A 24921-nucleotide genomic window follows, 5' to 3' on the forward strand; every position below is an offset into this window, starting at 1 on the left:
AAAATGTTTGACTTAAAAACGGAGTGGCTCCTCCCACTACTGGCTCCTCCCACTCCATGTGCGTTTGTTTTGGTTTAGCCCCCTTGTTTTGTGACTCTGCCCCTGATTGTCTCCACCTGTTTTCCGCCTGTCCCTCGTTTTCCCTGTGTATTTAAGCCCTGTGTTTGCTGGTCTTTGTGTTGGTGTGATCTGCTGTGTTGGTTGTTCTAGTTACTGTGTGTGGTTTGAACCTGTTTATTGTTTGTCTGTCATGTCTTCCCCCCATTCAATCCGTGTTGGCTCTATGACCCTGGACTGTCTCGACCCTGATTTTGAATTTGCCCTTAATAAATCTTGCTTATCACTGCGTATGTGTCTGCCTCCTCGCTCGAGTTTGTTGTTAAACAATTTGTATTTAATGTTCCCTACTTTATCTAATTGAATGTAAATGTACAACATAATTAAATTAAAATTCATGCGATTTATGCTTTTTGGCGTGAGTTGGAAAAGCAGCCCAGGGTGACTCCTCATGCTTGAAAGATTGCCAAGAGTGTGTAAAGTTGTGCCAAGGCAAAGGAGAGCAGCTACTTCAGAGTGTCTGAAATAAAAGGTTTCTTATTTTGTAACTGAATCTTTACATATCATATGGAAAATGAAGACTATTATAACACATACACTATATTTCCATCCCACACATCCCATTCTTAATCCATAGGGTTTAATATGATGTCGGCCCACCCTTTGCAGCTATAACAGCTACAACTGCTCTGGGAAGGCTTTCCACAAGGTTTAGGAGTGTGTTTATGGGAATTTTTGACTGTTCTTCCAGAAGCACATTTGTGAGGTCAGACACTGATGTTGGACGAGAAGGCCTGGCTCACCGTCTCCGCTCTGATTCTGATTCATTCAAAGGTGTTCTATCAGGTTGAGGTCAGGCCAGTCAAGTTCTTCCACACCAAACTCACTCCTCCATGTCTTTATGGACCTGCTTTGTGCACTGGTGCGCAGTCATGTTGGAACAGGAAGGGGCCGTCCCCAAACTGTTCCCACAAAGTTGGGAGCATGAAATTGTCCAAAATCTCTTGGTGCTGAAGCATTAAGAGTTCCTCTCACTGGAACGAAGGGGCCGAGCCCAACTCCTGAAAAACCATCCCACACCATGATCCCCCCTCCACCAAACTTTACACTTGGCCACATGAAGTTTGGAGGTCTGTAGCAATTGACAATGCAAAAATATGGTGACCTCTGCACACTATGCCCCTCAGCATTCTCTGTCATTTTACGTGACTTCGTGGCTGAGTTGCTGTCGTTCCCAATCACTTCCACTTTGTTATAATCCCACTGACAGTTGGCTGTGGAATATTTAGTAGTGAGGAAATTTCATGACTGGACTTGATGACTGGATCACGGTACCACGCTGGAACTCACTGAGCTCCTGAGAGCAACCCATTCTTTCAATAATATTTGTAGAAGCAGTCTGCAGGCTTAGGTTGGTTTTATACACCTGTGACCATGGAAGTGATTGAAACACCTGAATTCAATTATTTGGGTGGGTAGGTGAATACTTTTGGCAATATAGTGTATGTGTTATATCAGTCTTCACTACAATAGTCTTCATATTCCATATGACATGGAATAATACAAAAAAGTTAAATTAACTGCGTTTAATGCTCCCTACTTTATTTGATTGTATGGAAATGTATAGCATAATTAAATTAAAATTCATACAGCTTTTTGGGGTGTGTTGGAAAAGCATCCCAGCGTGACTCCTCATAAAGCTGCTTGAAAGACTGCCACAAGTACGTAAAGCTGTGTCAAGTCAAAGGGGATATAGAAAACAGAAAGGTTCCTTTTTTTGTAACTGAGTTATTCCATATCATATGGGATATGTAGACTATTAGTCATATGATCCATCCATCCATCCATCCATTTTCTAAGCCGCTTCTCCGTCAGGGTCGCGGGGGGATGCTGGAGCCTATCCCAGCAGTCTTCGGGCGAAAGGCAGGATACACCCTGGACAGGTCGCCAGTCCATCGCAGGGCAGACAGACAGACACAGACAGTCACTCACACCCAGGGGCAATTTAGCATGTCCAATTGGCCTGACTGCATGTCTTTGGACTGTGGGAGGAAACCAGAGAACCCGGAGGAAACCCACGCAGACACGGGGAGAACATGCAAACTCCACACAGAGAGGACACCAGTCGCCCGGCCGGGGAATCAAACCCAGGCCCTCCTCGCTATGAGGCGACAGCGCTACCCACCACGCCACCGTGCCGCCCTAGTCATATGATATGTATTATAATAGTCTTCATTATTTTTCTGGTATGTGTTACTATTATGTCATCAATATAAAAAAAAAAAAAAAAAAAATCCCTCAAGATCAGGCACGTCCAGTTCTGACTGCTACTGTATATACTCACAGACTGACACGCTAAACCCACTCAGCTTTCCATCACACTTTCTCTATGGCTCTGCAATTTCAGTCTAGTTAGTCCTTTGAAACCTCTCGTATATCTCCTGCTCTTTTTTATTTTATCTCTTTCATCTTCTTTCTTCTTCCTCTCCATGGATCACCACCTTATCGTGGTGGAGGGGTTTGCGTGCTTGAATGATCCTAGGAGCTATATTGTCTGGAGCAAAAGCTCCTGGTAGGGTCTCCCATGGCAAACTGGTCCTAGGTGACATGTCAGACAAAGTGTGATCCATAATAACCCCTATGAGAAGACAAGAACAGGATTTGTGTACCCTGCCCGGATCAGGGTTACCGGGGCCCCACCCTGGAGCCAGGCCTGGGGGAGGGGCTCGCCAGCGAGCGTCTGGTGGCCGGGCATTTATTCATGGTGCCCGGCCGGGCCCAGCCCGAAGGAGTTACATGAGTCCCCCCTCCCATCGACCCACCACCAATGGGAGGGGCAGTAGTAGGGGTTCGGTGCTTTGTGGATCGGGCAGTGTCCGAAGGCGTGGGCCTTGGCGTTCTGATCCTCGGTTGCTGAAACTGGCTTTTGGAACTTGGAACGTTACCTCACTGGCGGGGAAGGAGCCTGAGTTGGTGCGTGAGGTTGAGAGATACCGGCTAGATATAGTCGGGCTCACCTCAACACACAGCTTGGGCTCTGGGTCCAATCTCCTTGAGAGGGGCTGGACTTTATTCTTTTCTGGAGTTGCCCATGGTGAGAGGCGACGGGCAGGTGTGGGCTTTCTAATAGCCCCTCGACTCGGTGCCTGTATGTTGGGGTTTTCTCCGGTGGACGAGAGGGTAGCTTCCCTACGCCTTCGGGTTGGGGAACGGGTCCTGACTGCTGTCTGTGCTTATGCACCGAACAGCAGTTCAGAGTACCCAGCCTTCTTAGAGTCCTTGGAAAGGGTGCTTGAAAGTGCTCCTCCTGGAGACTCTATTGTCCTACTGGGGGACTTTAACGCTCACGTGGGCAATGACAGTGAGACCTGGAGGGGTGTGATTGGGAGGAATGGCCTCTCTGATCTGAACCCGAGTGGTGTTCAGTTTTTGGACTTCTGTGCAAACCACAGTTTGTCCATCACGAACACCATGTTTGAACACAAGGATGTCCATAAGTGCACATGGCACCAGGACACCCTAGGCCGCAGTTCATTGATTGACTTTGTAGTCGTGTCATCGGACTTGCGGTCATGTGTTTTGGACACTCGGGTAAAGAGAGGAGCCGAGCTGTCAACTGATCACCACCTGGTGGTGAGTTGGTTCAGGTGGTGGGGGAAGATGCCGGTCAGACCAGGCAAGCCCAAACGTATAGTGAGGGTTTGCTGGGAACGTCTGGCAGAAGAACCTGTCAGATTGATCTTCAACTCACACCTCCGTCAGAACTTTGACCAGATATCGGGGGAGGTGGGGGACATAGACTCAGAATGGGCCATGTTCCGTTCCTCCATTGTTGAAGCGGCTGACTGTAGCTGTGGCCGTAAGGTAGTTGGTGCCTGTCGGGGCGGTAATCCTCGAACCCGGTGGTGGACACCCCAGGTGAGAGATGCCGTCAAGCTGAAGAAGGAGTCCTACCGGGTATGGTTGGCCTGTGGGACACCAGAGGCAGCTGGCAGGTATCGACAGGCAAAGCGATCTGCGGCTTCAGTCGTCGCCAAGGCAAAAACCCGTGTATGGGAGGAGTTTGGTGAGGCCTTGGAAAGTGACTTTAAGTCGGCTCCGAAAAGATTCTGGCAAACCGTCAGGCGACTCAGAAGGGGAAAGCAGTGTGCCACTAGCACTGTATATAGTGGAGATGGTGTGCTGCTGACTTCGACTGAAGACGTCATTGGGCGGTGGAAGGAATACTTTGAGGACCTTCTCAATCCCACCGACACGTTCTCCAGTGAGGAGGCAGAGTCTGGGGACATGGGAATAGGCATGTCCATTACTGAGGCCGAAGTCGCTAAGGTGGTTAAGAAGCTCCTTGGTGGCAAGGCTCCAGGGGTGGATGAGATCCGCCCTGAGTTCCTCAAGGCTCTGGATGTTGTGGGGCTGTCTTGGCTGACACGCCTTTTCAACATTGCGTGGACATCGGGGGCGGTGCCACTGGATTGGCAGACTGGGGTGGTGGTGCCTCTTTTTAAAAAAGGGGACCGGAGGGTGTGTTCCAACTACAGGGGAATCACACTCCTCAGCCTCCCTGGCAAGGTCTATGCAGGGGTACTGGAGAAGAGAGTCCGGCTTATAGTTGAACTTCGGATCCAGGAGGAGCAGTGCGGGTTCCGTCCTGGTCGTGGAACACTGGACCAACTTTTCACCCTCTCCAGGATTCTGGAGGGTTCATGGGAGTTTGCCCAACCAGTCCACATGTGCTTTGTGGATCTGGAGAAGGCATTCGACTGTGTTCCCCGGAGTATTCTGTGGGAGGTGCTTCGGGAGTACGGGGTACATGGCTCTTTGCTACGAGCCATTCAGGCCCTGTACAAACAGAGCAGGAGTTTGGTTCGCATGGCCGGCAGTAAGTCAGACTTGTTCCCAGTGAGAGTTGGACTCCGTCAGGGCTGCCCTTTGTCACCGATTCTATTCATAATTTTTATGGATAGAATTTCTAGGCGCAGTCAGGGGATGGAGGGTGTCCGGTTTGGTGACCTCAGGGTCACATCGCTGCTGTTTGCAGATGATGTGGTCCTATTGGGGACATCAGGCCGCGAACTTCAGCTTTCGCTGGATCGGTTTGCAGCCGAGTGTGAAGCGGCTGGGATGAGAATCAGTACCTCCAAATCCGAGACCATGGTTCTCAGGCGGAAAAGGGTGGAGAGCCCTCTCTGGGTCGGGGATAGGCTCTTGCCTCAAGTGGAGGAGTTCAAGTATCTCGGGGTCTTGTTCACGAGTGATGGTACAAGGGAGCGGGAGATTGACAGGCGGATTGGTGCTGGGTCAGCAGTGATGCGGGCTCTTTACCGGTCTGTTGTGGTAAAGAAAGAGCTGAGCCATAAGGCAAGGCTCTCGATTTACCGGTCAATCTACGTTCCCACCCTCACCTATGGTCATGAGCTTTGGGTAATGACCGAAAGAATAAGATCGCGAATACAAGCGGCCGAAATGAGTTTCCTCCGCAGGGTGTCTGGGCTCTCCCTTAGAGATAGGGTGAGAAGTTCGGTCATCCGGGAGGGACTCGGAGTAGAGCCGCTGCTTCTTCACATCGAGAGGAGTCAGCTGAGGTGGTTCGGGCATCTGATTAGGATGCCTCCTGGACGCCTCCCTCGGGAGGTGTCACAGGCAAGTCCACCTGGGAGGAGACCCCGGGGAAGACCCAGGACACGCTGGCGTGACTATGTCGCCCAGCTGGCCTGGGAGCGCCTCGGAATCCCCCTTGGAGAGCTAGTGGAAGTGGCTGGGGAAAGGGAGGTCTGGGCCTCACTGCTTAGGATGCTGCCCCCGCGACCCGAACCCCGGAGAAGCGGAAGCTAATGGATGGATGGATGGATGGATCTTCTTTCTTCTCTAGTTATCTGCTCTCTCTGTATCTCTCTCTCTCTCTCTGCTATCTTTCTAATCTTCATGATCCTTGTGTGAATTCCACAATCTTCTCCCTCCATTCTCAACTGGTCCTTTTTCATTCCTCTTCAAAGCGTCTGTCTCTCTCTTTCTATTTCTGTTGCCACTACCGAGCTGCTCTTAGCCCATAGAAGTCAGCACTGTGATAACAAAAGCATGCCGTAGTTATATGAATTATTTCACCCCAGTTCATTGAATCAAGCAGACATTATGTGAAAATCCAGATTTTAAGCTTTCAATCCACACCACATTTGTGCTTGTAAGTAGATCAGATATTTTAATGATTTGATGAAAAGTTGTTTTGTAGGAAAAAAACAACATCCTTTTGTCAAACAGATAAAAGTCAGAAGTATAGACTCAAACCTGTTGGTACATGAAGCAAACTGAATGTAAATTAGCTACATAATAAATTTGGTAATTACCATTAAATACTACAGAAAAACAATGATAATGACTCTAGCCGTCTACGGTTAAGTAGCACTTGATGATTCAGGGGATTTCATGCCATGTCCTCTTGGACCAATTATACCACGCGCCAAGCAAATGTGCACAGCAGTGACCCCAAGACAAAAGCCAAAATATCAGCTTGTGTCGTCTCAAAAACAGCCGCCAACTGACAGGGAACCCCTCCACATACCATGCGCCAATGACACCAGTGCTCTATTGGCCCCATTCTGGCTCCGCCTTGTCCTGGCCTTGCCTCTTTTCTGGCCCCTCCCACTCCAAATCTTCCCTGGCCCCTCCCACACGGTATAATTTGCCCTATGTCCCATGTTGTTGTACTGGTCTCACCTGTGTTTAGTTCAGTTTCTACTTGTATACACTGTATGGCTTTTGGGTTTCTTGTTTCATTGCAGAGTTTCTGAGTTGTTCTTTCCTCTTTTATACTTCTTACTACTTGTATTAGAATATGAATCAGCCAAAATAACAGGGTTAACACCAGACCAGGTCAGAAACCAGATTAACAAAACACAACACATGGGCGAATGTGATAACACAGATAAAAAAACAAGTGAGGGTTGTAACCAAAGAGCAAATACACAGGTAGACTCAGCTGACTGAGATCTGCTGATTGCTCTACGACTGGTTAGTAGAGTCACACGACATACTGAGGGATTCTGGGAAGTGGAGTCCGCAATGGAATGAGGGTCTGAGTGAGAACCGGGAAGCGTGACCGCTATATAGAGAACTGGTTTACTAATTAGTGGTAAAATCACATGAATAAATGGTTTTGGACACATTCTCATCATCAACCTGTGTCAGTATTCATTGTTCGTCTAGGGTAATCATTTCATTCTTGGTCCATATATGCTTGCTGTAAGTTAAGTGAAGTGATACTTTATTCGTGCCACAAACGGGGAAACACCACATACACACTAGTGAATAGACACACACACACACACTAGGGGGCAGTGAGCACACTTGCCCGGAGCGGTGGGCAGCCCTATCCATGGCGTCCAGGGAGCAATTGGGGGTTAGGTGTCTTGCTCAAGGACACCTCAGTCATGTGCTGTCAGCCCTGGGGACTGAACCGACAAGCTTCCGGTCACAGGGCCAGTTCCCTAACCTCCAGCCCACGACTGCCCCCCTGTATGACGAGCAGCATCAGAGTTTTTGTTTTTAACTGTACAGAGCTGCTGTTTCGCCATAGTTTCGAGAGCACCAGCTGTTTAATTTTCAATGATCAGAAGCTCCCATTAACATAATGTTCCTTTGTCTGTTGTGTAGTTGCAAGAAATTCGCAAGGCACTCTGGTACACATTCAGATGGTGTAGTGATCTATGGTGTTTACTAGAAAATAGCAGTACGTAATGGGAGATTGTAGTGCCCTCACAATCTATTCCATTTTATGATCAGGACACTAAGAGTAAAATGTTTGATGTACTCAGTAGTTCCGTATATAGAGATACATTTCGGTCACAGTCACTGATTCCAAACTGTGTACAGTAGTTTACATCTGCCTGTCGCTCAAATGACTTTCACTTTTTGTTTTCACTGTTTCACAACTGCCCAACAAAGTTGCATCACAGCTGAAAGGCTTAGCCTGCACATAATGCCAAGCACACAATGAAAAAAATAACCTGAGCACTGCCTTCAGACTAAGAGTCATTCCAGCATGCAGGGTGAATTTGGATTATTATCACAGCCATTATCTTGTGACGTGATTTATTTTTATTAACCTGACCCAACACATCACCTGATTATGAAACCCTTCATGAGTTGAATTAGCAGTTTTTAACCAGGCAATAACATTTGAATATGGAATAACAAGAAAAGTTTTCCAACGCAGGTCTGTAAGTCAAGGCATAATAAAAATAAACGTTAAACTCGTTCAAACGTCCTGAGTCACTAACTCTAATATGTTTCATGTCCCGAAAAGGAATGAACATCCATGAAATATATTTCTATTCACTGGACACTGATGGAATCTGCGTAGAAAGAATGGATAAGGAAAATTTGTTTTAATTTAAATCCATGAAGACCTTACAAGGGCATCATGAGGCATGGGGTTTGGGGGGTTAGCCCCTACATCAAGGGAGCGCCTTTCCTCAAATTCTGTCCTCGCAACTATTCCTTAATTATTGAAAAACTAATGCTTCCATCATCCTGAATATATGTGACAATCGTATTCAGGGCTTTTGTCAAACGATATTTGGAATCATCTCAAGGCTTGCCCTTAAAAAGAAGTCTGCAATGTTTAGGAATAATAAGACACTAGATCATTTTCCCTCAGGTTTGATCCTCAAGCACTGCACACCACAAATATACAGATTAACAATCAACAATAACCCACAGCTGTTTACAAGAAGAATGCACTGATGTTGTGTACTATCTATATTCACAGAACTGTATAATCGTGAAATAGTTGGGTGCTTCCACCAATGTCACAACTTGCTGATTCATTTTGTAGCAAACAAAAAATGGGTCTTGTCTTTTTTTTGTAACTCTGATGAAACTATCCTCTGGCCTTTAGCTTGTGACAGGCGAACTGCCTCCACATCATCTTCTTCTTTTTTCCTGCTCTTCCACACATTAAAACATCAGTCTAACTGACTCTTCTGGCTGCCTGCTGACATTTTGGGATAATATTTGGTTGACATTTGCACGGACGAGCTAGGCTGAGTCTGTCGTCTGTTTCACTGTCATCGTCCTGTCCAAAGCAGGAGTTCAAATCCCTTCCTCGACTTCTCCTTGCCGCTCTGGACTCGATGGTAAATCAATTAATAGAGTTTTCTACAATGCGTTATTGCTCGTAGGTAATTCTTTCTTATCTAATTCTCATTTGTCCTGCTTCTCTAACCATGGAGGCTGGAAGAGGTTGGAAGCACTTACAGACTGTGGACAGCACTGTACATGGTTAGAAATGAAGGTTCTGTGCAGGTACATTTTTTGTTCATCAAGGTACAAACAATGTAAATGCTCCCTCAAAGGTACAACAGTGGTTCTAAGTTCTGATTGTGAACCTTAAACAAATTTTTCCAGACGAAAAGTACGCATCTGTACCTTTTCATATCGTAATGATTTAAAACAGAACTATAAAATACAAAGCCTGGAGACGGGACGGGGTGCGTGGAGTCAATACAACTTAGAAGATATCATTTCAATGGATTACGGTACAATTATTTTCCTTGACTAAAGGTACTGAGATGTACCCTTGAGGGTACATATTTGCTGTAAATGGTGATTTCTGTGCTTGTGAACAATAAGAAATGTGGAGCAGATGCGACAGTGCTTGGTTCTGCATGTAGTCCAAAGGTCTACAGTTAACCCTAAGAAGTTGCCTTAAAAAATCTCCTGTCCCTAAAGCTGTTGTCCTCGTCTCGACTCCATTTCTTGTCTCTGGTTCAATTATATCTCACCCTCCTCCACAGTGTTCTCTTCTAATTTCTCACAGGCTGGGTGTGCAGAGGCAGATGTCTGACATTAGCCTGGCAGGCACTGCTTAATTCTTACTGGAACCGGGAGGAATAGTCTCTAACTCCAGGGTGCTATGCTGTGGGGGCGACTAGGGAACTCAGCCACATCAAATTCTCTTTACCCACTGTGGAGGAATTTTGTGATGATTTCTGGTGAGACACCTATCGTGATCTGGTGGTGAGTCCCATCATATGTCAGCAATGTAGAAGATCTGGGGGTTAAATGGGCCATCAAAGGCGCTGTAACTAACAGTTATTTCTATAACCTATGAAATGTTGTTTTTTTTTTTCAATTGATAAAGCAATCTAGCTCTTAATTATAATTTTGATGTGAAAATACTCAATCAGAGGGAGCAGCTTTAGTTTAATCCTTCAGATTAATGCAAAAAAGCAGCTATTTCTGCCATTTAATCTAATCTACGTTAATCTCCGTTTGAGTAATGAACATGATCTAACAATGCCAAGAATTAACAGACTTGTTCTGTATCACGAAGTATTTTGTTTACTTTGTTTAAGCAAGAAAACACACAAAAATTTATTTCCAACATTTTGTTGTTACTATGATTAATCCATTTGATAATAAACTGATCCAAAATCAATCCAAATTCCATTCTGAATGAGCTTGTGTGTTCACTCAAAAACACTGGTGCATCCAGCAATAAAGGCAGCACAGTGCTTCTTTTATATAGTGATAGAAAACATGGTACCAAACAAAAACCTCCAATTCCACATGTTGATCCATTTCACTATGATAAACATGGTCATGCATGCATTGTAACTACTCTAGGCTATACACAGGCTCCCCTATAGCAACCGTTTTGCACGTTCGTGGTAGGGGTTGGGTATCCCAGTTTTTGTTGATATAGAGGGGTAGGGCGAAGTGTTGGGGCTACATGACCCTCCAAATGGAGGTTTTTCAGACTCACACTCTAATCAGAGTGTTATAAAAAAAGAAAAAACTGGCAAAACGGCTGTGCGAGTGACCAAAGAAACCCAAAAATGTGACTATTTTCTCTCTTAACCACTTTATTATCTTAGTTTAATGTCGTTTCAATGTAATATGGTCATTTTCTTCATGACTAGCATAAAACATCAGCAATAGCATGCTAATTTCTTGGTAGCTAGGTAGCTAACTTTCCAGTTCCGCCTTAAATAGTCCAGCAGTTCTGGCACCTGAAGCGCCAGAATGCAACTGCTGCTCCATTTAAGGTTGAACAGGAAAATTCGAGCAAGAATCTGGAGAATATCTGGCGTCAGCTTCGTATCACCAAAATAAACGTATTGTCTTATATGAAGCCCTAAATGTAAGTAAAGCCCAGCAGTGAGAAGCTGAACTTCACCCTCATCTGCTGTCACTGCAGCCGTTAATGAAGTGATGCTCTTTTTATTCGAGGGGCCCATTTCATAGAGGAAGATTTCAACCACTGCGAATCAGTTCCAAAGGGTTAGAGTGACACTTGAAAACAAGAGGTAGGGGTAAAAAGAAGAAATGTGACTGGGCCTAAGTCCCTGGATGTACTTCTGAGAAGACATTAGGCTCGTCAGGGTTAAATGTTTGTTTAATATGGTTTTGTGAAATGCCTTTTTTACTTTTTCATATGCTGCTTTGTACCATGCTGTTACTTTTTATATGGATAAGAAGGCCCATGCTGTGAATCCTCAGAGTTGTCTTCACTGGTCCTTCTCATTTCACTGCCACCATTATTCAAACTTCCATCTCTATGACAAGTGATGTTTTCTCAACAGAAAGCATATTGCTCACACTGTTCCCAGTATATTATTAAATAGTCTTATAGAGGGCTTTTTTTCACTAAACACACTAAATTTTACAAATATGCACAAAACATATACAACCCCAAATCAGAAAAAGTTGGGATGGCATGGAATCGCAAATAAAAAAAGAAAGCAGTGATTTCTAAAATTTACTATGATTTGTATTCCATGACAGTATGAACACAAGAAGATTCATGCATTTGTAAATATGCATCCCATCCTGCCATTCAGGCCTGAAACACATTCCAAAAAAGGGAGATGGGGACAATTTAGGGCTAATAATGAGGTACAATAATTAATAAAGAACATGATTTAAAACAGGTGATGCCAACAGGGGATGCAGCATCAAGGAGAGGCCTAGCTCTTTAGAAGCTAAGGTGGACAGAGATACTGGAGTATGGTGCAAGAATCAAAAGCGAAATAAAATTAATGAGGTGCAACATCAAATAATGTGCGGTTGTATTATTTTCAATGTAATACAGGTCAGAAATAATTTACAAGTGACTGCTTTCAGTTTTAATTTTAACTTCACATCACCAGATGTGGGGTTGTATACATTTTTCATGATTGATGTTGTGAACTTTGTCAACTAATTGTTGCAGCCTAGCCTTCACTAGCATAGAATAGAACAGCATTGCAAGGAAAAAGCATGAAAAATGAGAGAAAAGATTATGGATAGCACTCTGTATGAATGCTGTCTTGTGGCCCACTGTGTCTCATATCTCCTGCCACTCCATCAATGCAGGGTCTGTGGAGAGGAGGAAGAGAAGGCACACAAGGGACATGGCGCTGTTGTTAAGTAAAGGCTATGGAGTAGACCGAGACAGTCACAAACAGAAAGCAAAGTAATTACCAGCACAACAGAGGAGGATAGACATATAAACTATGAACAACTTTTTGCAGAGACCAAAAAGTACAGGGTGATTCGAAAAGATAAATCCAATTTCAAAGCACCATATTTTTACAACCGTGAGGCGCCTAGGAACCAATCACATGCCAATAGAAAGAGGGGATCATAGAGTCAGTATGGCTGCGAACCTCCATCAGCTCAAAGCATTCGTCGTTGGTACCAATAGTTCCAAGAAAAAGGTCACCAGCATCATCGGATCTCATGTTGGTGTGACATTTTTTGGGGGGTACGTTAAGGATTCTGTTTATGTGCCACCACTCCAAACAACACTGGATGATCTCCGGAGTCGCACGGAAAGAGCCGTGAGTACAGTGACACCCAACATGCTCAATGGAGTATGGGATGAATTTGACTATGGCTTTGATGTCTGTACAACTGGAGGAGGTTCATATTGAGAACTTGAACAATTACGTAACAAACTTCATGCTCATTTAAACCATTTACAGTTCACTGCATTGCTCTGTAATGATTTACAAAGAAAACAAATCATTTTGAAATCTAAAATCTTATTGAATCACCTTCAAAGTAGCCTCTCTTCTCCTTTCTCCATCTTTGAAAACTCTTAGCATTCTCAGGTCTCAAGAAGCTTTATGAGGACCCACCTGGAATACTTTTCAAACAGGACTTAAGAAGATGCAAATATCCTGAGAACTTCGCTGCTAAAAAGCATTTCTTGGAAACACTTTTTCAATAAAAAAAAATATACATAACCATCATACATAACCATCAACGTCCATCCATCCATCCATCCATCCATCCATCCATCCATCCATCCATCCATCCATCCATCCATTTTCTAAGCCGCTTCTCCGTCAGGGTCGCGGGGGGGATGCTGGAGCCTATCCCAGCAGTCTTCAGGCGGAAGGCAGGATACATCAACGTCCCTATTTATATTTGCCTTAAGCACAAATTTCTTGAATTTAAATCTCCTTCGAGGCGCAACAAGTGCATCGCACACAGCTATCTGCCCATGCTGAATGACCTCGCCGATAAATGGTGTGAAATGAGGAAGGATGGAGAGAAGGAACGGAGAGGGAGGAATCTGATTGTCTCCTGATTGTTAAGTGTAACACCTGGTGAAGGTAAGCAGGGATCCGATTTGTTGCGGAAGGAAAGCGTGACATTTCCAGGTAGCGAATTCCAGCAAGCTATCTCCCCGTCTGCATTTAAAGGTTAAAGCATGCGATAATGCCTCACTGTTCAAATCACCAAATTCAGGCTTGGAGAGGCATAAGCCAGTGGAAGAGTAGCTGCTGCGCGCCGGGGAAGGTCACTGAATCACACATAATGTGGAATGCGCCGCTCGGGGAATAAAAGAGTGTGCGTCACACAGAGCTAATTAACTAAGATGAAAAATGGACCGAGACTGGATTGTAATTTAGATATGAGCGCACGCATAGATACGAAACCAAAAGCCTTGAAATACCGGCTGTGTCAGGTCAACATCTTTCCATCGAATTTAAACTTACTGAAATTGCTCTGCCAAATCAGTTTTTGTCAAATATGTGAAAAGTTTATTGTTTTGTAAAAAGTCGTCCTGTGCATTTTCACCAAACCTCTGAACCACCAAAATTTTTTAACATCAAAACAAGAAATGAGTGCCAAATGGAACTTTTCCCTACAGAACGCACAGCAAATGTAAATATAATTATGCAATTAAAAATACAATTATGTAACTCAATTTAAATACAGGGCGATTCAAAAAGATTCATCTCATTTCAAAGTGCCATATTTTTACAACCATGAGGGACCTAGGAGCCAATCACAAACCAATTGAAAGAGTTTCTGTCTGCCAGGATGGCTGTGAACCTCCAACAGCTTACAGCATTCATTGCTGGTACCAACAGGTCCAAGAAAAAGGTCACCAGCATCACCAGATATCACGCCGTGTGACTTTTTTGTGGGGGTACGATAAGAACTGTTAATGTGCCACCACTCCAAACAACACTGGATGATCTCTGGAGTCGCACGAAAAGAGCCGTGAGTACCGTGACACCCAACATGCTCAATGGAGCATGGGATGAATTTGACTGTACAGCTGGAGCAGGTTCATACTGAGCACTTAAAAAATTACACTATAAACTTTCTGCTCATTTAAACCATTTACAGTTCACTGTATTGTTCTGTAATGATTTAATAAATCATTCTGAGGTGGTTCGGGCATCTGGTTAGGATGCCTCCTGGACGCCTCCCTCGGGAGGTGTCACAGGCGAGTCCACCTGGGAGGAGACCCCGGGGAAGACCCAGGACACGCTGGCGCGACTATATCGCCCAGCTGGCCTGGGAGCGCCTCGGAATCCCCCTTGGAGAGCTGGTGGAAGTGGCTGGGGAAAGGGAGGTCTGGGCTTCATTGCTTAGGATGCTGCCCCCGCGACCCGAACCCCGGAGAAGCGGAAGATAATGGATGGATGGATGGATGGATTTTGAGATGGGATGAATCTTTTTGAATCACCCTGTATTTAACGTACAACAATAAAACTGAGGGTTAGACGAAGCTTACGCAGAAAGGGTGTTTTATCAGCAAAGGAAAGTTGTCTGAGTAGGTGTGAATTCAGCAGACTGTGAACCGTCCATGTTCATAACACAAGGCTGGCTGAGCCAGCCAGCATGCTACTCATGCTAGCCAACCATTGTTAATGACAGACAGGGCTTTTAAGGGGTTTATTTCTGAAACCTTGCATAAGCAAAAGATCCACCCCACATGACAGACATGTCAAAGCAGAGATTAAGAAAACTGCTAATGGTAAACTCGACAGAGCCAAACATGCCATTTGTCCTTTTCTTTTTGGCTCACCCGCCACACTGGTCATTAAAGCACTTTTAAAAGCTAATGAATGCAAGCACAATAACGAGCGGCCTTTGCCTTCCCAGCTCCATCATCAACTCAGCAATTAGGCACTCAACTGTGAGATTCAGCTCCATTAATGGTGACGAAGTTGGCATGTTACACACTGCTTGCAGCACTGCCCTGTTTAAATCAGGGACAGATAGGATGCTGCTGTGGATTAGATATAGAACCTCACGTGGGAATAGCTGAGGGTGGGTGATATGGTGAAAGTATGTCATGATGCTTAAGGACATTTTCACAATACGTATCGCAATATTTTGCTTCTCTTTTACTTTAAAAGTATAGTATTTAAAAAGGTACAGTGGATAAATCAAGAAATTTGTGGAAAAAAAATAAACTTAGATAATTGGCTGACATTCAATCAGCTGCTTGTTTTTATGCAGTTTATGCAGTTACTATACAGTGGTTGTTGATGTATACAGGCTCTTTATTATCGGTCATTTTTATGATCTATGGAGTAGTTCAGTGTTGGGTAGTTAAGTACTGATGATAAAGGTGGTTTGAGAATCAACACTCAAAAGTATTTTTACTTCATTATTGCTAATTAATGTTTCATAACTCAAGTAAAAGCACCCTCTCAAGCCAAGTTGAGTGCAAAAGTAGCTCAAAAAACCATTTAATTGCCGAGAAGCACTGCAGTGAAATTCTGAGTACATTAATCATCTATCAGTGTAGGAACTTTAGCTATTTAAGGCTCTATTCTTCTCTTTTTAATGCACTCTCAGTTTAAAATAAGAGGCTGAACCTCAGAAATCAGTAGTATGACCAACTGAAAAGCATTACAGTCACCAAAATAAAGAAAATGAAATATATAAATTACATTTTTGTTAATTAAATTAAATGATTTTTTAATTAAATTAAATCAGTCACTAAATGTTAATGAGGACATGAAATTAGTTACTACCACCCTATGATGATGTGCTCCGACAGATGGATTGTGACCTAATTAATGATAAAAATCACACACTATCAGTTGCCCACCCCGAGCAATAGCTGGCTGTGAACATGAGAATTGGCTGAAACAAAAATTATTCTTTCTAAAAACCTTCTGAATTACCTTCTCGTGATAGGCACTGATGCTTGAGGCTGGAAGTCCTACCAGAAACTTTGCTGCCAAGTGAAGTAAGGCTGTTTGGTGACATTGTGGTATGAAGGAAAATGGTCCAAAGAGACCAGCTGTTTAATATTGCAAGACAACCAGGCTATTTTTAAAAGCACTCACCTGATCTTCAAAAGAAAGCGCCTGTCCCACATCCCGCGGGAAGCCGTCTATGACTATGCCATTTGCATCTGGTATCTTCATGATCTTCTGCTTGATCTCAGTGATGGTTGTCTCCTATTGGGGAACAATAATGAAGTTCAGTCACACAGGATCATTTTTGTCCAATAGTATTGATTGGCGCAGGTTTTGGAATGCAACCTTGAACATATCCTGATTCAGACTCAGTGGCTGTCTCTCTAAAACGGCTGCATATCCAATAATGGAGAACAGCCTATTTCTTCTGTTCCTCAATCCACATTAGCAACAGCTGAGTCAGACACATTTAAAGCAACAGGGTATAGAATGTGCTTTATATTTTGAGCTGCTATTTAAACCATAAGTCCTAATCATTTTGAGGACCATTGCCATGTCAAACCACGTAAGAAAAAAATCCTTGTGCAAAGCTGAATGTGCACAACCCCCAGGGTTGACATGGCGGCATGTGATTATTCAGATAAGGATGCTATCAGCATTTCAAGGGCGATGGATGTGCCATCCTTTTCTAGATTGTTCCCAATCACGGAAACAGTTCCTGTGCTCTACATCTCGCTCCCCACATCTCAGCGTCTCTGATCTTTTGTTGACAGGTTTCCCTTGTTACCACCGAGCTTTCCTCCCCAGAGAAGCTGGAGCTGAATTGTTAATTTTAAAGGCTTCGTACAAAGAAAGGAATCCATGACTCACAACACGTAACGTAGCATTTTAAAGTCATTTCTCAACTTCTTATATGGCAGAGTGGTGTCTTTTTAGTGTATGCTGGAAGGCAATGTGCAAGCCGTGCATATCTAATGATGCAGAGGGAATCATTTCGGGTGCAGATGAATACTTTACAGCTCTAAAAATATGCCCGACTTGACTTCTTTGCCCTGGAGATGAAAAAATATACAAATGTAAAAATCTGTACAGCCTAAAACTCTTTCTTCCCAGGTCAGCTGGATGAGCCTGAGAACTGTTTAACTGTAGGACATAGAGGCTGCTGTCATACAAGCAGTTCCAGCCTGACTGCTCTACATAGTTCATTGGAGTATACTGAGATTTTAATGCTGTGCTATCCGATTTTGTGTGCCAGAAAATAGCAGTATTGTGACACATATAGTACTGTATAAGCACTGTATGGACAATGAACATTTGCTCACCATCCACTTTATTAGGAAAAACAATACTGCTAATACTGGGCAGGACTCTCTTTGCTTTTAGAACAGTCTGAATATTTTGTTGCATGGATTCAACAAGGGTGGTAAACAGTCCTTAGTGATTGTCTTATGTAATCGCTGCAGATTTTTCTGCTGCACATTCATGTTAAACTTTTCCGTCCTACAACATCCTATTGGATTGAGGTCTGGTGACTGGGGATGCCACTTTCAGTGAATTGAATGTCATCTTCATGTAACCACTTTGAGATGTGCTTTGTCATCATTAGGTGTATAATCATGCTGGACGTAGCCTTCGAAAATGGGTAAATTCTGATGCACAGGGTCTGCAACAATACTCAGATAGGCTTTGTTTTTCAATCAATGCTTGAGTGATAATAAGGATCCCAATAGTCCCCACGCAACACCAACACAACCAGCCTGAACTGCCGACACAAGGCAGATTGTTTCCATTGATTAATGCTGTTTATGCCAAATTCTGAATCCCAATTAGTGGATAACTGCATGACTAAACAGGTGTATAAGTGCTTCTAATAAAGTGGCTGGTGAGTGTATATTGTATTGTACTAGAGCTTATAACAAAGGCTGACAGCAACCACTGGTGGAACCCTGAACTTTGAGATTACCAGGTTGAAGTGGCACAAGTCCAATTTTAAGCCCTAATGTGACTCAGATCTGATGTTTTCAGGGCTGTGTGGATGCACAAATCTGATCTTTTCAAATCCAACCTGAGCCACTCTTATAAGTGGTCCTAGATTGGATACGTATCAGATTCATGGCCATGCGACGTTAATGTGACGCTCAGATCGGAACTTATGTGCTTTTTGTCCACTGTGCATGCGCCGTCATTCAGCATTACCATGGCAGCAGCGCCGAACAGAAGTTAAAGTCTGTAAACGGTGGAAAAGCAGCTCATCTCACCTTTTCTACCTTCGTCTGGCTCTAATAATGAAGCTGAGAGCTGATCGGAGGTAATGATCTCCTGAGCGAAGCTCGTTAGTTTGTGTTGATGATGCAGTGATTCAGTCACGTGACGCTACTGCGTAGGATGTGTGCATGTGGGTCATTTCAGGACGCCGGTTCATCACATTAAGGATGGATTTGAATCACTTACCTAAACCAGTGTGAACCATCGTGTCAGAGAGATTGGACTCTAAATACTTAAGTACTTCATATTTTAATTGAAGCAGAAATATAGATTATATAGAGAACACACCTCTAGTAGTAGACTTATTTATTAAAGCCCTGTTTTGGTCCTTTTTTTAAACTGCCCTCACCTACTTTGACTCACAACTCGGATAGACAATACACCAAGTGACCCCTCACGGCAGAAGGGGAGGAGGGGGCAGCGAGGAGCGGACTATTCAAACAGAACGCACATGCCCATGGCAGGTTAGCCTCAGAGAGCTAATTGGCTAGCCATGCAAACTCGGCAATGCAAAACATTTTTGAAGAAGTGTGAGCATAACGCACATAACATATATGAGCAACTGCTTTGTTTAGCTATAGCCTTGGAGTAGAACCGCCCTGTAGTGCCTTTCTTTTGGTTCTTGTTAGCTGGGTAGTCTTTGGCATGTTAATGAGCCAGCTAGCAGAGGAAAGAGATGAAGTTGTATCAGCAGTCGTGTATAATAAACGTAGTAGTTTGTAACCCAAAGTCCAGAAAATCGAATGTTATAGTTTTGAAATGTGAAGCATTTTGAATTACTTTATTGCTATAGGTTATAAAAAGCTTTGTTCACCATTATTTCTGAGTTTGAAAAGGGAAATGTGTCAGGTCACCATGGTTTTGGGGAAATTCTGCTGCTGAAGTCAACTCTAGCCCCTCTGAGGCCTTCACTTGAGCTAATAAAGTAGTAGAAAGGCCTTTACGATGAGGCTGAGGGCTGCCCCAAGGGGAAATGACAAGGTTAAGTGGATGAGGGCTTTTTAAAACCACTATTAAAAAGGGGGGTATTATATTTCAATTGTATTTCTAATTTCCCTCAAGTAAAAGTTTCTTCTACTTTGTCAACCATTGAAGGCCAAAAGCAATCACGTACAAAAATATTACCTATTGAACAAATACTGATGTTTGATTTGGTATATACCGATGAAATACTACATTACTGACAGTATAGGTGCAATCATATGAATTACACAACATCTAAATTAGATCCTGGAATTCAAAGCACATATTTAGGAAGACCGGGAGGGAGAAGCGGCTTAGAAAATGTGTGTGTGTGTGTGTGTGTGTGTGTGTGTATTTAGGAAAAAATTTCTACTTATTATCAATAATTAGGTTAGATATTAATACCTAATTATTTATGAATACATAGTATAGCCTATGCTTCTTTCATCCTTTAATGCATGCATTATACTTTATGCATAATGTACTTTAACAGGCCAAAATTCACTTTGCTCTTTGAGGCAAATGTGAGTTACTTACATATCAGATTCAGAGTAGTTACTCAATAAATCAGTTAATCTATACCAGTTACTGGAAAATAGGTCTTAAGATTAAGCACTGAATAACAAGCCTAGAGTTTCAGGTGTTAATTAATTTTAACAGACAATTTAATGCTAAGAAATCCTTCCAAACTTCAGTGCTGCCAAGTGTGAACCTGAGTGAGAAAAAATGACACCCACGCCCCTGTTTTGAGCACATGAAGGGACGATGCAACATTTTTTCAAGCATTGCTTTTGATTATAGAGAATAAACAGTAGGCATTACCAACCAGTTGGACAAAATGCCCCTGTCATACTTCCGTAGACTATGACGTTAACATGTATGGCAGATGTTCCTGTTTGACCTAATCCAGTAAGCTTTGCCGGTGTGTCTTCATCTCTCTGTCAGGGAAAGGAAAGCCTGACTTGTCATCTGTCTGATCATGTTAGTACGTATCTAAGGCAGCTTTGGATTAGTGGCTCACATTGTCCATTTCATCTTATCAAGAATAAGCCTCATGGATTGACTCCCTTCTTTCTCTTCAAACTTACACAGGGGTCCTGCTAGTGCTTCTGGGAACAGAAAGCCAGGCACACATTTTACAGGTTGTTTGTCTTTTAAGCCCTGCACTACAAATTTCTTAAGCTTTTGTTCTCAGCTTCCTTTAAAAATGAAGAGGAAAGGGTGCGGAGACACATAACCTGACTGCGGGGCTGTGGGGAATTTGGGATGTGTTATTGTTGGATTTGTGAACACAGTGTGGTGGTAGATGTGAATATAGTGAGATAAGCAAGTAGATTTTTTTCATTACAGAAGGAGCTGCCTAACCCTGTTCTTTTCAGAGTACGCACACAGATATATGCAAACACACAAATTTATTCTGGGCTTTTTTCCTGCTGCCTCAAGAGAAGGTAAATGTGTGTCTGCATCTGAAAGGTGTTCACAAAGGGAACGCATGATGATGATTTGTGTTTCTGAAAATGAGTCACCGCCGACAGAGCCAGGAGGGAGGCGAAGAAGATGAGAATATTTAAAACAGGGAGCTAAACAATGATGCTGAACACCAGAGAAATATTTCCAGAGAAAAATGAGTATCTCAAAAATACTAACTTTACAGGAGAGAGCAAAAATGTTCTTTACTTTCAATGTATGTTAACGTGAAGAGATTTTCTTCCAGGTATTTTTGTCTGGACCAGGAAATGAAACGATGCAAACGACAGCTGCTGAGCTCAAATTATGTAGAAACCGCCAAAAAAATGGAAATACATGCAACAACAGCTTGGGTGCTCCACCGTCCTTAAGGAGAGTAAGCTAATACTGATCTGGCTGGCAGCGTGAGCACCTTTTAAAAAGAGAAGAGAGGGAACAGAGAGAGGGGGAGGGACGAGCAGCAGCGAGAGACTGAGCGAAGAGCTGAAAAGCTAAACTGAGAAACACTGAGAAGTCAAGCTTAAGCCACTGATAAGTGGCCAGCCTAGGTTTTGGTTTGTTTGGCTGCTTTTGGTTGTTTTGTGTGTGAATAAAACTTAAATGGCTGCTGCAACAGTGTATTCTGCCTCGAGCGTCCTCCTTGAGCCCTGGGTAGCGCATGACGTGCTACAAATGTGTCTTTGGAAAATCCAAAACCAGCCCTACTGCAACTACAACGTTTGCTCTCTGTGTAGCATTACACTCACCAGCTACTTTATTAGGTACACCTGTTCAGTTGCTTGTTAACACAAATAGCTGATCAGCCAATCACACGGCTGCAACTCACTGCATTTAGGCATGTAGAGGTGGTCAAGACGACTTGCTGAAGTGCAGACCGAGCATCAGAACGGGGAAGAAAGGGGATTTAAGGGACTTTGAACGTGGCGTGGTTGTTGGTGCCAGATGGGCTGGTCTGAGTATTTCAGAAACTGCTGATCTGGGATTTTCACACACAACCATCTCTAGGGTTTACAGAGAACGGTCAGAAACAGAGGAAATATCCAGTGAGCGGTCAGTTGTGTGGACAAAAATGCCAAGTTGATGTGAGAGGTCAGCGGAGAATGGGCAGACTGGTTCCAGATGATAGAAAGGCAACAGGAACTCAAATAACCAACCAGAATCTCTGAGGAACGTTTCCAACACCTTCTTGAAAGTAGGCCACAAAGAATTAAGGCAGTTCTGGAGGCAAAAGGGGGTCCAACCTTTTACTAGCAAGGTGTACCTAATAAAGTGTACCTAATAGTACCTAAGAGTGTATATCACAATAAGGTATAAACCCACCCCTTTCCTTTGAACTCTGACTTCTTCTATGGTTCAATATCCAGTCATAATGAATGTATTATTCCTTATCATTAATAGGATTAACAAGCTATCTCTAGGAGCTGGTTTCTTGGAAATGGCTTAAGCCTAGACTTGGCCTAAAAAGAGCAGTGTCAATGGTGTTTATCTTCTCTGTAAATAGCACAATGTCTCAGCGCAACTGTTTAATTTATTTGATATTTACAGAAATAATAATTGAAGACATGAACAGGAATAAAAGTAACACATCAGTAGTGTTTAGTCATTACTCTGATTAAACAAATTAAGAATAAGCGCTTACTGGTCCAAACTGTGTGCTCACTTGCAAAAAATACAGGTTATCCAACAATTTAACCTTTTGCATTTTTTCTATAGTGATAAAAAAACAAGGTAGCACACAAAAAATTCAGATTTTACACTCTGAAATGTTTTATTCTGGCCGATGTGGACATGCATGCGCCCTAACTCCCCTGGCAGCAGATGTAAACGAGTTTAAGGGGCCGCTGTCAAATTCTTAGAATGGATCGCCTGCAAGAGCCTCGGTTCAACAGGGTTAAGAATCTTATTTAATCTATGTTCAAGCTAAATTGGGTCTGTGTGACCGGCCATGTGTGAAACTGATTCAGCTGAACCCGCTCCGCGATCAAAATGATCATATATTTTGGAATCAATAAAGCCAAGGTGGTTTTGCATCCAGGCCCATCCACTGTGAGAAACATGCAAGAACACTGTGTCAGTGGCAACTTGACCAGGGGCCGTATTACAGAACCTTCCTATCTTTTTGTCTTAACTTAAGATCTGGCAGGTCGAGATAAGATTCTTCAGAAATTCGTATCACAGAAGCAAATCAGACTCTTATCTTACAGCATCTTAAGTTAGGAAATCTTAACTTACTGGACAGAAGCCAACAAACGTAACACGTAATCAAGTTAGTTAGCCAGACAGCTAACGTTAGCTGCCGCTACTGAGGTAAAAACGGTCAAATACAACTAAAGCGCGATGAACTGAAAGTTAAGAATATTGTTTCAGCGCTTCGTGCTGTTTATCACAGCGTCGCTGCTACAGTTTCAGTTTCATTTCCCAAACGCGTCAACCGAGTGCGCTAATGTTAATATTAGTCCTCCTAATAAACACACACACACGTTCAGCTCTGTCTCCTCATTATTCGCCACCATCACTGTAAGACTGCATGTGATTGGTTTTTATCAAACATTAACACAGGCAGGTAGTAAGAGGGGATGGTGGAGATGGATTTTAAAACGCTGTTAGAAAAAAAAAAACAAAGTCAAATCAGCGTTCTCAGTGCAGATAAGTGCAACGTCATTATGCTGGTTATGGTGGACTGTGCTGCCTGTTACTGCACAAAATAATAGAATCAGACGCTTAAAACAGAAGTTAAAGTTAGGACAGTGTTTAGGAGATTTCGTCTAGTTAGGATGTTTGTGTGATACTGTTTTTTTTAATCTGGAGTTAATGATAGGATTATGAACTTAAGGGCTGCTGTTCTGTAATAGCTTCTGTTCTAAATTCAGTCCTTGCTAAAGTTGTCATTGTGAATAAGCAGATAAGATTTCAGACGTTAGAAGTTTCTGTAAACTCCCCATAAATAGAAAGTGATGAGGATTCGGGAATGTAGATCAGGCCAAAGGGCATATTCAGCCTGCACAAACCCAAACCCCACTTTCATCAGCCTACTACTATTCGCTTTATTCCCTGACTCATCATTAAATGAAAGGCTTTAATTAGCCTTGTCAGCACGCTGTGCACTTGACCTTTACTTATAGTTACCATTCATTCTCCATTCACTAAGGCTTTACCTGTGGAGCCAGTTCCCCATTAGTGATGATCTTGGCGATCAGACTCCACTTCCTGTTGCTGGTGGCATTGTGGATCATTTTCTTCCTAAGCAGTTCGCCCACGGAGACATACTCAAAACCATACCGCTCAGCGATCTTCAAGCTTTGTGTGCCTTTACCACTGCCTGGTCCACCTGTTCAGGAGGAGGACCAATTAGAGAGATAGAGCTGCATATGAACAAAACACCATATTGCTATACACCGGTCACGCATAACATTATGACCACCTCCTTGTTTCTACGCTCATTGTCCATTTTATCAGCTCCACTTACTGTATAGCTGCACTTTGTAGTTCTACAGTTACAGACTGTAGTCCATCTGTTCCTCTGATACTTTGTTGCCCCCTTTTACCCTGTTCTTCAATGGTCAGGACCCCCATGGACCCTCACAGAGCAGGTACTATTTGGGTGGTGGATCATTCTCAGCACTGCAGTAACACCGACGTGGTGGTGGTGTGTTAGTGTGTGTTGTGCTGATTTAAACGGATCAGACACAGCAGTGCTGCTGGAGTTTTTAAACACCTCAGTGTTGCT

General features: G+C 43.3%; 1 protein-coding gene across 1 annotated transcript in view; it reads right to left on the reverse strand.

The window, feature by feature from the left end:
- ak5 (adenylate kinase 5) overlaps positions 1–24921 on the reverse strand; it is a 99971-nt gene that overhangs the window by 66190 nt on the left and 8860 nt on the right. The window contains exons 4-5 of the mRNA XM_017683593.2: positions 24350–24522; positions 16647–16760 (exon numbers count right to left, since the gene is read on the reverse strand). Coding sequence (XP_017539082.1) covers positions 16647–16760; positions 24350–24522 — 287 coding nt within the window. The remainder of the gene's footprint in view (positions 1–16646; positions 16761–24349; positions 24523–24921) is intronic.

Source organism: Pygocentrus nattereri, chromosome 2 (genome assembly GCF_015220715.1).
Source record: "Pygocentrus nattereri isolate fPygNat1 chromosome 2, fPygNat1.pri, whole genome shotgun sequence".
Taxonomy (NCBI): domain Eukaryota; kingdom Metazoa; phylum Chordata; class Actinopteri; order Characiformes; family Serrasalmidae; genus Pygocentrus; species Pygocentrus nattereri.